The sequence below is a fragment of the Mirounga leonina genome, unplaced genomic scaffold, assembly GCF_011800145.1.
Source record: "Mirounga leonina isolate KUSES-001 unplaced genomic scaffold, KU_Mleo_1.0 Mir_127, whole genome shotgun sequence".
In the NCBI taxonomy this organism is placed as follows: Eukaryota; Metazoa; Chordata; class Mammalia; order Carnivora; family Phocidae; genus Mirounga; species Mirounga leonina.
The window spans coordinates 58524543-58539824 of record NW_023270316.1 but is presented as its reverse complement, the minus strand read 5'-3'; the positions used below and the strand labels follow the sequence as shown (position 1 = coordinate 58539824).

The 15282-nt window shown below is 37.9% G+C and overlaps 1 protein-coding gene across 4 annotated transcripts in view; it reads right to left on the bottom strand.

Annotated features, from left to right (window-relative positions):
* Positions 1-15282, bottom strand: part of FNDC3A (fibronectin type III domain containing 3A) — a 158333-nt gene that overhangs the window by 33861 nt on the left and 109190 nt on the right. For 3 of the 4 annotated variants that reach the window (XM_035003411.1, XM_035003412.1, XM_035003414.1), the window contains 3 exons: positions 6132-6191; positions 4678-4816; positions 1036-1089 (listed from right to left, as the gene is read on the bottom strand). In XM_035003411.1, coding sequence (XP_034859302.1) covers positions 1036-1089; positions 4678-4816; positions 6132-6191 — 253 coding nt within the window. The remainder of the gene's footprint in view (positions 1-1035; positions 1090-4677; positions 4817-6131; positions 6192-15282) is intronic. The other variant, XM_035003413.1, reaches the window with a different exon arrangement.

The window sequence follows — 15282 nt, the reverse complement described above, 5'->3', positions numbered from 1 at the left end:
CAAATACAGTGTGATATATAACTTTTATGTGCACTGGGAAACCAAAAAATTCCTATGACTTGCTTTGAGATATCTGCTTTATTGTGGTTGCCTGGAACTGAACTTGCAGTATCTCCAAGGTATGCGTATATACTGCTGAATTCCCAAATTATCAATGGAATTTCTTCTACTCCCTCTGGCCACTCCTCTTAGCTGTGGTATAAGCAGTATGGCAAGAGAGAACATAATAAATGACAGAAAACAAAATACTAAATAATAAAGCTCAGTATGCTTGCTGTGGTAGGCTGAATAATGGCCCCCAAAGATATCCAAGTCCTAAACCCTGGAACCTATGAATGTTACTCTACTCAGGGACTGTACAGATGTTATTAAGTTAAAGCTCTTTAGATGGAGAGATTATCCTGGATTATCTAAGTGGACCTTAAATGGAATTACAAATGTCCTTTTTAGAGGGAAAAAGACATGAAGACAAGGGGAAAAAGGCCACGTGATAATGGCAGCAGGGGTAGAAAAGGCCATCTGATGCAGCCATGGATTCATGGTAATGACCTGGTAATGACGAGAGCCTCCAGAAGCTGGAAAAGTCAGGAGAATGGATTCTCCTTTAGAGTCCCTGGAAGCAGCATGGCTATAATGACACCCTGATTTTGGCCCAGTGAGAGCCATATTGGATTTCTGGCTTCCGGAATTATAGGAGAGTGTGTGTTGTTTTAAACCATTAGGTTGTGGAAATTTGTTAGAGTAGCCATAGTAAAAAGTTACACCTGCTTTTAAGACTGATGTGAAAAAAAAATTCCTTCATCAAGGTAATTACCCAAGTGAAAGCTTTGAGGGGTTTAAGTCAAAAACAAAAAACAAACAAAACATAGGGAGGTCCAGTCTGTAATGTTTTCTAAGAACACCATTAATTCACTCATGCACCACCAAATCATTCATAATGTTTTTAAAGAGGAAAATACTATTAAAACAAATTATTTCTGCTTGAGGATATATACACGTGATTTTCTCCTAATTTAAAAGATTCAATTTACTTACCTCATCCCATTCTAAAATAAAGCTTTGGATTTTAGAACCATTGTCACTAGGTGCCTAAAAGAAATACCCAAAAAAAAAAAAAAAAGTACAAATTAGTACTTTTGTAAGAGATACTGTGTGAGGATCAAATCTGAGGAATCAATTGTGTTGCAGATGTTCTCTGTAACTTAACTCTGGAAAAACTGCACAGAGAATACAGATATATATATATATATATATTATATAACCCCACAATCCTTTTAAATGCAAGGAAAGAAAACAAAGCAAGTCTGTTCAAGTTTTTCTGAACACTGAACAATCTCTTGTAGCAAGAACGATCTTAACTTTCATAATCCATTAAAAAAATCACTTTGCCTTTTGTCGGAAGGTTTTATCAGCTTTAAGTTCCTAGGATCGATCCTGTCATTTTCATTAAAATTCACCTTATAATCTAAAAGTAATACTGTATGATACACTAGAGAATGAAAGAACCAGGATGCTTAGAGGAACTTCAAGAGGTCACACTGTCTGGATCTTTGCTTCTAGATACAATGTCCCCATTACCTAAGATTGCTCATTCAACAATCTGTTAATCTTCAGTGGTGAAAATTTCAGTCTCCCTTAGCATTTTATTCTAGTATTTAATCACTCCAGAAGTCAAGAATTTCTACCTTATTTCTACTTGAATTTTCTACCATTTCAACTTGTTTCCTCTTTAGTCCTCACTTTCGATGCAGAACAATGGATCTCTACTCCCCTTATAATAGCTTCATCCATTTGAAGACAACTGACTCTAAGTCTCCTTTTATCAAAATTAAATAATCTTAACTTTTAAAATTATTCTCCAGAGAATTCCTATAATTCTCTGGACTCTACTGGTTTTTATATAATATTGCCAACCATGGTTTTTTGTTTTTTTTTTTAAGATTTATTTATTTATTTGAGAGAGGGAGTGAAAGAGAGAGAGTGAGCGAGCATGAGTGGGGGGAGGGGCAGAGGAGAGGGAGAAGCAGATTCCCCGCTGAGCAGGGAGCCTGATGTGGGGACTCAATTCCCAGACTCCAGGATCATGACCTGAGCCGAAGCAGACACTTAACCGACTGAGCCACCCAGGCACCCCTATTGCCAACCATGTTAAGAGCAATCAAGAATGGTCAAGTTTTTAATAAAGAATCTTTTATACCATGGAGGTCCAAATGATTTGTTGAACATTAACACAGATGTACTTAAAAATTGTAATTTTTAACTGGTGAACATGACCAGAATCTGCTCTGTAAGTTACAGGCGTGGCAGTTAAAAGTGATGACAGTATGGATGGGGCAGAAAAAGAAACCTTGGGAAATTCAACTCAAACAGCAAAGGAAGAGAATCCCAAGGTGGAGAGGATTGCAAATCTCAGCAAAAAGTGTGTGGTATAAAAATACATTTCCCCATAATTAATGCCTTCAGATTGCTCTAGTCTAGTTGCTAAGGTCGCACATTTATTTTGCTTAATTTTTTCTACTTTATTTTGTGAGGCTTTTCAAGTCAAGGAAATGGATTCTCCTCAACTCCCTGGAAGAAGCATGGCTATGGTGATACCTTCAACAACCTGTGACCATTTCTCCAAGTTAGAGGGGAAACTATTATGTGTAAAGTGTTTTTTACCTTATCTCATTTAATCCTCAAATCAACTCTTTGTAGTACTATTATCCAAACTATACAAAAGAGGAAATGGAGGCTTTAAGGAACCCAAGTAAGTTGCCCCACATCAGTCATTAAGAGTGGAGCAGAGCTGAATTTGCTCTGACACAAAACCAGTGTTCCTACCCAGCAGTATTCCAGAAGCTGAGCAACAAGAGGTCTGGTGGATACTAGTAATTATAAGAGGGTAAAAGACCAACTTCAGTTAGCTTTTTATCATCACGGTGCACTGGCAACTCTGAACAATGTCAGTTGATAAAATACTTCTCTCAACTGCTACCCCACTTGCCACCCACGCTATGATTCTCATGCCATGTTAACCCCCAAGTAATACTTTCAGATTATATGAGGCAGTAGGGTCAAAGGATCTGATATTTAAGTCATAAACTACATTAAGCCAGTTTTCTTCAATTTTAACACTAAATAGCAACAACAGTTATCATGCTTATTATGTTCCAGGTATTGTGCTATGGGCTACACAGATATTATCTGATAATCCTCCCCACAACTCTGAGATACATAATACTATCCCCAGTAACAGTAAAAATGATTATCTCTTTCCCCAACCATGCTATTACTCTGCATATACAGGACCATTTCTAGAAGAGCATAAGCCTGGGTAACCTGTGTAGGCAACTAAGAGACCTAGGGCCTAACGGCACTGTTTGTATCTTACAGACTTGTTGGGATATTGTTAAAGACAAATTTCAAAATTCAATGTTATTTTATCTTCAAAGAGCAGTACACCCTGTTGAAATCTCAACTACATGAAGGGCACCAGGCTGCTACTTTAACTGCCTGACCAATAAAATGCTACTCTAAGCGACATGAAATAAAATTAGTCATACTTATCACATACAAAAATGTATATATGTACATACTTGTCTGATTTACATGTGCTAACAGTACTTTTTAACTGCATAAAGCATCTAATATCCTCAGAAGAACTAGGGACTAATAAGTCCCAAACCAGCTTTCAGAAAGAAAGCTAGGGCCTGAGTTTTGCTCTTGGCGTAAGAGTAGATAATTAAATCAAGACTAGTAGTTATTTTCTTACTACAAATTAACGGTTGCTAGGAGGGGTAGTACTCCCTTCTAGGGGCTGTTCAGAAATTTTGTTGGGGGTGTTTCTGACCATCACAATAATGGCAGGGGGAGGAAAAGCTGACTTTTATGGGTGGGGATCAAGGATGCTAACAATTTTGCACAGTGTGGGACAATCAATACAAAGAAGAATTCTTCTCTTTCTCTAGGACTTTTGAATGTCCTCCTGGACATTCATGTAGGTGAAATATCTGTTTATAATTATCAGAGCCTAGAACCTAATTCCATTTTACAAGGTATTTTTTCTATAGTTTTAAGTTACTGGATTTTTCCAAAATGTAAATACTCTGCAATTTGAGAAAGACTGTACTTAATTTGTTCAGAAATTTACCAAGATTCATGTATCATTTCAGTAATTCATGTCTCCAATGACAATGCTGTCTGTGCTATCTGAATTATCAATTCTATCTGTGGTGCCTGTCCATTTTATTGTATCTTCTTGTGCAGCTGGGCACAAACATTTACATATTAGCATATATATTATTCTATTAAAAGAGTATTTAATGGAATATTGCTTTAAGATATCATATTTATATTTCTAAAACTATGAGTCTAGTTATTATGAACCCCATTTTATGATAAAATTCAGGATACAAAGGCATTGTAATGAACTTGAGAAGCACTGCTGAGACTCTGTTATCCCATGTCCAGTATAATAAGGACTGCTAATTATATATCAGTCTTCTCTGCTATATTTACATATAGTAAGAAAAATCACTAAGAATATTATTTCAAGATTTAATATATGTAAAGAAGAAGAACAAGTTAGCTTAAAGTTCTTTTTTGTCTCCAAACAAGAACAACTGAAATTTAATACTAGTGGGGGGAGGAGGGAGTAAATATCCAGTTGGAAAATACTCTAAAGAATATTCTTACCTTCCATTGCAAAGTGAGTGAATTTTTGGTCCGATTGGCTATCCTGGGTGGATTAGGTATGTCAGGTTCACAGCTTAAGGTGGTAAAGCTTTCAGCTTCTGAAGGAGTGCCCCTCATGGAATTGTATTCTGCCTGGACTCTATGGCCATAAAATAAATAGTTTTAATCAGCAGAATCGTTGTATCCTACCTCCAACAGCCATCAGCCTTTAAGTACTTGGCAAATCAGTAAGGTGCCCTCCAAATGTTCTATCAAGAAAACAAGGGTGGGCACCTGGCTAACTCAGTTGGTAGAATATGTGACTCTTGATCTCTAGGTTGGGATTTCAAGCCCCATGTTGTGTGTAGAGATTACTTAAAAATAAAGTCTTTAAAAGAAAAAAAAATATGCACATCAAAGTAAAGGATGGCTCTTAAAAAAAGAAATATAGGCTAGACCAGCAGCTTTCATCCTTTTTTTTTTGACTATAACACAAAGTAAAAAATACATCTTAGGTTGTGACAACTGTCTGTGTGATATGTACTTGCTCACACACACACACACACACACACACACACACACACACAAAAGAAAGACAAGTGTCCTGAAACAATATCCCTAAAGGTAATATACAGATACCTTCTATGCCATTTGATTATTTAATTTAAAAAATGCTGAATATAACTCATAAAATTTCATGATTTAATAATGGTTGCAGTCCACAGTTTGAATAGTGCTAAGTTGGACAATACTTCGGCTTCATCCACAGAAAGTGTAATTGAAGACTTAATAGTTTAATAGGATTAATCCCAACCACAAATCGAGGTGACTAACCAAATATAGATTAATGAGTCCCAGCTGGGGAGGCTTTAGTATGTAAAATGCTGGTAAATTATAATAGAACTTGCAGAATAAAACAGTATCTAAGTTACCTCTCAGTTAAATGTTGTGAATTTTTTTTAAGATTTTATTTTTAAGTAATCTCTACACCCAACGTGGGGCTTAAACTCATAACCCCAAGATCAAGAGTTGCATGCTCTATTGACTGAGCCAGCCAGGCACCCCTAAGTGCTGTGAAATTTTTAATTTAATATCCCAAACTCTTTCTAGAACATGATGTAGTAAAAATACATTAAGTACAAACCAACTATTATTAATGCTTCTGTTCTGGGAAAATTTCAAAAGCAGGGAGTTTTCCATGTGCTAAATTAGATATGCAGACATTATACTTATTATCTGTATATTCATTCCAATCCCAAGGTCCTACAAACAGGATGATTGACCCTTCAACATAACATTTTAGTTAAACATTTTTGTTTTTTTGGGGGAATGTGTTGGTAATTGTACCAAAAGAAAAACCAAAGTCCACAAATTCATGTTTTTAAAATTATATTCCAGGCTATTAATGAAATTATTAAAAAAAACCACCTATGCTCTACTCGATCATATTAAGGCAACATGTAGGAACTCCTTACCTTGCATGGTAATCTGTAGCTGGTTTGAGATCATTTAAAGTGACACTTGTTTCTTCTCCTCTGGGGTAAAAAAAGGAACATTTCACGGTCTGATAAACAAGCATTTCCAGAGGATTTACATTATGTACTACACTTCAGTTTGTGGCAGTTTATGAAATTATACTGCTTTTTACTTGACCAAATGTAACCATATTCAGATTCCACCAATATGGAATTTGTGTAATAAGGTTATGTGCCAAACTTAAGTTATGTACCTGCATACCACTTTAAAACAGAAAGGTGTCCACACAGTGGGTGCAGAGAGGAATTAAGATGGTGGAAGAGTAGGGGGCCCTAAGCTTGCCTCGTCTTTCCAATACAGCTAGATAAATATCAAATCATTCTAAACACCCAAGAAATCAATCTGAGGACTGAGAGAACAAAGCTTCATGTCTACGGGTAGAAAAACGGCCACCTTGTGGAAGGTAGGAGCTGTGGAGAGTTGATTTGGGGAGAGAACAGATGTGGGTGCTGTGGAGGGGCAGAAGACCGGATCATGGAGAGAGGAGTGAGAGAGAGAGAGAGAGAGAGAGAGAGAGAGAGAGAGAGAGAGAAAGAGAAGCAGCAGGCAGGGGACTGCACAAGAAAAAAATCTTCCCCAAAACCAGTGACTGGGAAAAAGAGAGGGGCTGACTATGGCAAATTTTTATAAGCAGCAGAGCTCAAAGTCTTAAGTTTTACAAGTCCGTGCCATTGTCGGGGTTGTGCCTGGCAGGCTCAGCGGTGCTCTGGTGGGGAAGGAATGCAGAGACCCGGGAGCGGGCAGTGTGGTCTGAGGATCCCCTGGGTCACACAGGGAAAAACAGTTCCCCTTTCTGGAGTACATTTGGGAATGGTGGATGGCCGCTCTCGGGGACAAAAGAACTGGCAGCACCAATGTGCATCTCTGTTCAGTAGCATGGGAATACAGACACTGGCTGAGGGCAGCAAACCTTGGTGCTGCTTTTTGCTGCACTTTACCATAAACTCTGAACCACTGTGCAGTTGTGCGACTGCGTTTCTGGGACAAACTGGCACTGACCACAGTGTGGCGAGACTCTCCCCTAGAGGATCAGCAAGAGTACATAAAATTGGGAGTTTTGAAACCCAGCCTCGTGCCTGAGATAAAACACAGGTGTACTGTGCCACCTGGCAGAGACCTGACAGAAGCTGGGGACACAAGAGGGGTGATTGTTTACTCTTCTGAGAGGGCTTCCTGAAGATTGGCAGGCACGAACTCCCCAGTCCGGGGAGGAGAGCAGGGCAACACCATTTCCCCCACACCCATCAGCACTGAGCAACACAGCACCTCCCTGCCCCCATAATGGAGGCTGGAGCTGCTTACACCAACCCCTCCCGCCTGCCTGCCCCGCCGGTACCCTGCAGGTGCATCCCTCCAGAAGACCAGAACAAACCCCTCACATGCACCAAGTGTCCTGATCATAGAGTGCTGCAAAGCTTCAGCTCTAGGGGAAGTAGGATCTAGGATCTCATTTCTTTCTTTTTTCCTTTCCTTTCCTTTCCCTTCCCTTCCCTTCCCCTTTCCTTTCCTTCCCTTTCCTTTCCTTCCTTTCCTTCCTTCCCTCTCTCTCTCTCTCTCTCCTCCCTCCCTCCCTCCCTTCCTTCCTCTTGGATCTAGCTTCTTTAAACAAGCAGACCAAGACACACCTAGTTAAAACCTGCCATATAGTGGACAAGGTCCAAACACCACCCACTGCAGGCAAGGAGAACCTCTGCAGAGGACTGACCTGAGGGAAGGAGCAGCCAAAACAAAACAGCAGAGTGCACACTCTGAAACACCTCCTGAATCACCAGGCCCAAGACAGTATAGGACCTCTTTTTTTTTAAACCTCTTCTTAATATAGCCATTACTCTCAGGAGCAGGAGTATAACTAAATCACCCTCAAAAAACAGTGACCTAGACAAAATGACAAGACAGAGGAATTCACCCCAAAAGAAAGAACAGGAAGAAGTTAACAGCCAGTGACTTAATCAATACAGATATAAATAAGATGCCTGAATAAGAATTTAAAACAACAACAACAACAATAACAATTTGAAACAACAATTATAAGGATACTAGCTGGGCTTGAGAAAAGCATAGAAGATACTAGAGAATCCCTTACTGCAGAGATAAAAGAACTAAAAACTTGTCAGGCCAAAATAAAAAATGCTATAACCAAGAGGCAAAACCGACTGGATGCAATGATAACAAGGATGGACGAAGCAGAGGATACAGACACAGAAGATAAAATTATGGAAAATAATGAAGCTGAAGAGGGAAATAAAGGTATTGGATCACAAATGTAAAGTTAGGGTACTCAGTGGCCCCTTAAAACATACTAACATTTGATCACAGGAGTCCCAGAAGAAGAAGAAAGAAAAAGGGGCAGAAGGTTTTATTTGAGCAAATTACAGCTGAAAACTTCCTTAATCTGGGGGAAGAAAACAGACATTGAAATCCAAGAAACACAGAGAACTCCCATTAAATTCAACAAAAGCCAGCCATTACTAAGGCATATCATAGTCAAATTCACAAAAAACACAGACAAGGAAAGAATCCTAAAAGCAGCAAAGGAAAAAAAGTCCTTAACCTACAAGGGAAGACAGACAGGGTCGCAGCAGATCAGGTTTGCAGTGACCTGTCCACAGAAATTTAGCAGGCCAGAAGAGAATGGCAGGATATATTCAACATGCTGAATGGGAAAAAATGCAGTCAAGAATACTTTATCCAGGGCGCCTGGGTGGCTCAGTTGGTTAAGCGACTGCCTTCGGCTCAGGTCATGATCCTGGAGTCCTAGGATCGAGTCCCACATCGGGCTCTCTGCTCAGCAGGGAGTCTGCTTCTCCCCCTGACCCTCCCCACTCTCATGCTCTATCTCATTCTCTCTCTCAAATAAATAAATAAATAAAATCTTTAAAAAAAAAAAAAAGAATACTTTATCCAGCAAGGCTGTCATTCACAATAGAAGGAGAGATAAACAATTTCCCCGACAGACAAAAACGAAAAGAGTTCGTGACCACTAAACCAATCCTGCAAGAGATATTAAAGAGGACTCTTTGAATGGGGAATAAAAGACCAAGAACAACAAAGTCTACAAAGGAACAGAGAACATCACCAGAACACCAACTTTACAGGTAACCCAATGGCACCTAAATTCCTATCTATCAATAATCACTCTGAATGTAAATGGACTAAATGCTTCAATCAAAAGACATAGCGTAGCAGAATGGATAAAAAAGTAAGATCCATCTATATGCTGCCTACAAGACACTCATTTTAGACCTAAGACAGCTGCAGATTGAAAGTGAGGGGATGGAGAACCATCTATCATGCTAATGGACACCAAAAAAAAAAAAAAAAAAAAAAAAGCTGGAGTAGCCATATTTATATCAGACAAACTAGATTTTGAACCAAAGACTGTAATAAGAGATGAAGGGCATTATATCATAATTAAGGGGTCTATTCATCAAGAAGATCTAACATTGTAAATATTTCTGCCCCCAACTTGGGAATACCCAAATATATAAATCAATAACAAACTTAAAGAAACTCATTGATATTACAATAATAGTAGGGGACTTTAACACCCCACTTACAAAGGGACAGATCATCTAAGCAGAAGATCAACAAGGAAACAAAGGCTTTGAATGACATACTGGACCAGATGGACTTAACAGACACATTCAGAGCATTTCATCCTAAAGCAGCAGAATACACATTGAAGTGCACATGGAACATTCTTCAGAAAATATCACATACTGGGTCACAAATCAGGCCTCAACTGTTACAAAAAGACTGGGATCATACCATGCATATTTTCAGACCACAGTGCTATGAAACTTGAAGTCAACCACAAGAAAAAATTTGGAAAGATCACAAATACATGGAGGTTGAAGAATATCCAACAAAAGAATGAATGGGTTAACTAGAAAATTAAAGAGGAAATTAAAAAACTTCAATGAAATGAAATGAAAATGAAAACATAACAGTCCAAAACCTTTAGGATGCAGCAAAGGTGATCCAAAGAGGACCTAAGAGGTCCTTGCAATATAGGCCTACCTCAAAAAGCAAGAAAAGTCTCAGATACACAACCTAACCTTATACCTAAAAGAGCCAGAAAAGGAACAGCAAATAAAGCCTAAAGCCAGCAGAAGGAAAATAATAAAAATTAGAGCAGAAATAAACAATACAGAAACAAGCAAACAAAAAACCCCAGTAGAACAGATCAACGAAACTAAGAGCTGGTTCTTTGAAAGAATTAATAAATTCATAAACTGCTAGGCCAGACTTACAAAAAGAAAAGAGAAAAGGACCCAAATAATAAAATCACAAATGAAACAGGAGAGATCACAACTGACAGCACATACAATTATAAGAGAATATTATGAAAAATTATATGCCATCAAACAAGGCAGTCAAAGAAAAGGACAAATTCCTAGAAACATACAAACTACCAAAACTGAAAGAGGAAGAAATAGAGAATTTGAACAGACCCATAACCAGCAAGGAAATTGAATCAGTAATCAAAAATCTCCCAACAAACAAAAGCCCAGGGCCAGATGGCTTCCCAAGGGAATTCCACCAGACCATTTAAAGAAGAGTTAATACGGGGCACCTGGATGGCTCAGTCATTAAGTGTCTGCCTTCGGCTCAGGTCATGATCCCAGGGTCCTGGGATGGAGCCGCGCATCGGGCTCCCTGCTCGGCGGGAAGCCTGCTTCTCTCTCTCCCACTCCCCCTGCTTGTGTTCCCTCTCTCGCTGTCTCTCTGTCAAATAAATAAATAAAATCTTAAAAAAAAAAAGAGTTAATACCTATTCTCACAAATTTCTGTTCCAAAAAAAAAAGAAATGGAAGGAAAACTTCCAAACTCATTCTATGAGTCTAGCATTACCTCGATTCCAAAACCAAAGGCCCCACTAAAAAGGAGAATTACAGGCCAATATCCCTCATGAACATGGATGCAAAAAATCCCAACAAGAGAAATTCAACATTGCAAAAACTGAAATCCATGATCAAGTGGGATTTATTCCTGGGCTGCAGGAGTGGTTCAATATTAAAAAACCAATCAAGGTGATACACCACGTTAATAAAAGGAAGGATAAGAATCATATGATCCTCTCAATAGATGCAGAAAAAGCATTTGACAAAATACAGCATCCATTCTTGATAAAAACCCTTAACAAAGTAGGTATAGATGGAACATATCTCAAATCATAAAGGCCATATATGAAAGACCCACAGCTAATATCCTCAATGGGGAAAAACTGAGAGCTTTTCCTCTATAGTCCTGAACAAGACAGGGATGTCCACTCTCTTCATTACTATTTAACATGGTACTGGAAGTCTTAGCCCCAGCAATCAGACAAAAAGAAAGAAAAGGCATCCAAATCGGAAGAAGTCAAACTTTCACTATTTGCATCCAACACGATACTCTATGTAGAAAACCCAAAAGACCACCAAAAAATTGAAAATGAATTCAGCGAAGTTGCAGAATATAAAATCAATGTACAGAAATTTTTTGCATTTCCATTCACCAAAATAATGAAGCAGGAGAAAAAGAAATCAAGGGATTGATCCCATTTACAACTGCACCAAAAAATGTAAGATACCTAGGAATAAACCTAACCCAAGAGGTAAAAGATCTGTACTCTGAAAACTATGAAAGAAATTGAAGAGGACACAAAGAAATGGAAAAAACATTCCATGCTCATAGATTGGAAGAAGACTGTTAAAATGTCTATACTGTCCCAAGCAATCTATACATTCAATTCAACTCCTATCAAAATACCTCCAGCATTTTTCACAGAGCTAGAACAAACAATCCTAAAATTTGTATGGAACCACAAAAGAGCTCAAATAGCTAAAGCAATCCCGAAAAAGAAAAGCAAAGCTGGAGGCATCACGATTCTGGAATTTAAATTCTACTACAAAGCTGTTGTCATTAAGACAGTATGGTACTGGTAGAAAAACAGACACATAGATCAATGGAACAGAAGAAGAAACCCAGAAATGGACCCACAACTACATGCTCAACTCATCTTCCACAAAGCAGGGAAGAATATTCAATGGAAAAAAGAATCTCTTCAACAAATGGTATTGGAAAAACTGGAGAGCCACATGCGTAAGAATGAAATTGCATCACCTTCTTATACTATACACAAAATTAAATTCAAAATGCATGAAAGACATCAATGTGAGATAGGAAACCAACAAAATCCTAGGAGAAAACAGGCAGCAACCTCTCTGACCTCAATTTCTTACTAGACACGTCACTGGAGGCAAGGGAAACAAAAGCAAACATCAACTATTGGGATTTCATCAAGATAAAAAGCTTCTGCACAGTGAAGGAAACAATCAACAAAATGAAAAGGTAGCCTACGGAATGGGAGAAGATATTTGCAAATGATATATTTGATATAAAGGATTAGTATCCAAAATCTATAAAGAAGTTATCAAACTCAACATCCCCAAAACAAATAATCCAGTTAAGAAATGGGCACATGTGAATATACACTTTTCCAAAGAAGACATCCAGATGGCTAATGGACACATGAAAAGATGCTTAACATCACTCATCATCAGGGAAACAAATCAAAACCACAATGAGATACCACCTCACACCAGTCAGAATGGCTAAAATTAACAAGTCAGGAAACGACAGATGATGGCGGGGATGAGGAGAAAGGGGAACCCTCTTACACTGTTGGTGGGAATGCAAACTAGTGCAGCCACTCTGGAGAACAGTAAGGAGGTTCTTCAAAAAGTTAAAATCGAACTAACCCTATGACCCAGCAATTGCACTACTAGGTATTTATCCAAAGGATACAAAAATACTGATTCAAAGGGGCACATGCAACCTAGTGTTTATAGCAGCACTATCAACAATAGCCAAATTATGGAAAGAGCCCAGATACCAATCGACTGATGGATGGATAAAGATGATGTTAGACCAACAGACAGACAGAGACAGACAGACAGACAGACAGACAGACACACACACACACACACACACACACATCCACACATACACAATGGCATATTACTCAGCCATCAAAAAGCATGAAACCTTGCCATTTGCCTTGGACTTTAAATTCTACTACAAAGCTGCTGTCATTAAGACAGTATGGTACTGGTAGAAAAACAGACACATAGATCAGTGGAACAGAAGGTATAGAGCGTATAATGCTAAGTGAAATAAATCAGTCAGAGAAAGACATATACCATATGATTTCACTCATATGTAGAATTTAAGAAACAAAACAGATGAACATTTGGGAAGGAAAAAAAAAAAGAAAAAGAGAGAGGGAAGCAAACCATAGAGTTAAGGATAGAGAACAAACTGAGGGTTGATGGAGGGAGGTGGGGGGATGGGCTAAATGGGTGATGGGAATTAAGGAGGTGACTTTTTTGATCAGCACCTGGGTGCTGTATATAAGTGATGAATCACTAAATTAAAAAAAACCCAAAAAGGCAAAAACAAGAGGTGTCCCAAGCAAATTAATGGTATAAGCCAGACTTGTTTTTTTGTTTGTTTTTTAGTGTAGTCAGGGAAGATATTTAGCTTATTAAAGAAATGAAACCAGTTTCAATTATTTAAAAATTCATCTTGCACAATTAAAATGATAAATAACCCGTGTATTACTGAAAGCAAAACCACCAAATTTTTGCAAGGTGTGTGCCACTTCTGCATTTTGTTAGAATATAAAATGGAATCTTAAAATAGTAAGAGTTTAATGAGTAGATCATAAAAAAAGTGAGTAATTTGAAGTAAAGCATTTCATTCACGGGCACTATTACATTTTCACATTTTCAAATATAATAGCACACATTTTCTTAAAATAATCATTTGATACAACTATTACTTATATATGTGGCTAAAAAACTCAGCCCATTTTCTACTTCTATTTATTTATTTATTTATTTATTTATTAATTATTTATTCTTATGTTAATCCCCATACATTACATCATTAATTTTAGATGAAGTGTTCCATGATTCATTGTTTGTGCATAACACCCAGTGCTCCATGCAGAGTGTGCCCTCCTCAATATCCACCACCAGGCTAACCCATCCTCCCACCCCCCTCCCCTCTAGAACCCTGTTTGTTTTTCAGAGTCCATCGTCTCTCATGGTTCGTCTACCCCTCTGTACTTCTTTTTTTAAAAACCACTATTCTCTGTTCCTTTTCCTTCAGCCAAGTTTCTCTCCTCTCCACTTTATGGACCCCCTCCACCGCCACTTCTCAAATCAAAACCACTAAATATAAGAAAGAAAACACGTCCCACTGAGGAAAGTACACTTTAATGAATTGGGCAGTTGCAGTAGCATCCTCAGAGAGACCTTAATTGGTGTAAAGAAGGTGACTAATGTCCCTCTTGTGCTCTCTGATCAGGCTGCAAATGGAGACAAATGCTTCCCCTTAGCAAGCAGCCATATCTAACTAGAAACAGCCGTTACCACAAAAAGAAACCTTATGCTGATGGTCCTTTATCACCTATTTACCCCGTAGGTAGCTTTGTCTCTTTTAAGAAATATGAATAGAATAAATACAAGGAAATCTCAATAGAGAGAAGGAGACAGGATATTTTTCTAACCTTATGTAACTAGATAATAAATACTGGAGCACTTTCACTTTCCTTTCTTCCTTATTATTAGCTATTTTTTGAAAAGATACCAAGAACTGATGTGTCCAGTGTTCTATGTTAATTATGATCATTCCAGTGACTAACCACTTCCTTTACAATCTTCCCAGTGTTTAAATTATTATTAATAATTGACTTTACTCTTTACTTTTCATTAGATAAGCAACTTCTTCTACATGAGTAAGGATAAAAAATTATTTTACAACTGTCAGTCATAAATGTCACAATTTTAGCCACTGACTCTTTCTAAGGCTTTTGGTGTATAACAACACTTTTGAACCAAGGAAAGAGAATTATGATAGGTTTTCAAAATATGATTATTAACATACCAACATACAAATGAGAAACAATGGTACTAAATTCATTTTACAATATTTATAATTGCATTTTACAAACACAATACAATTACATTTTACAAATTCAATACAACTGACATATTAAGAATTAAATCCAACTCCTTAGAGGAGCGTTACATTTCATGAGTT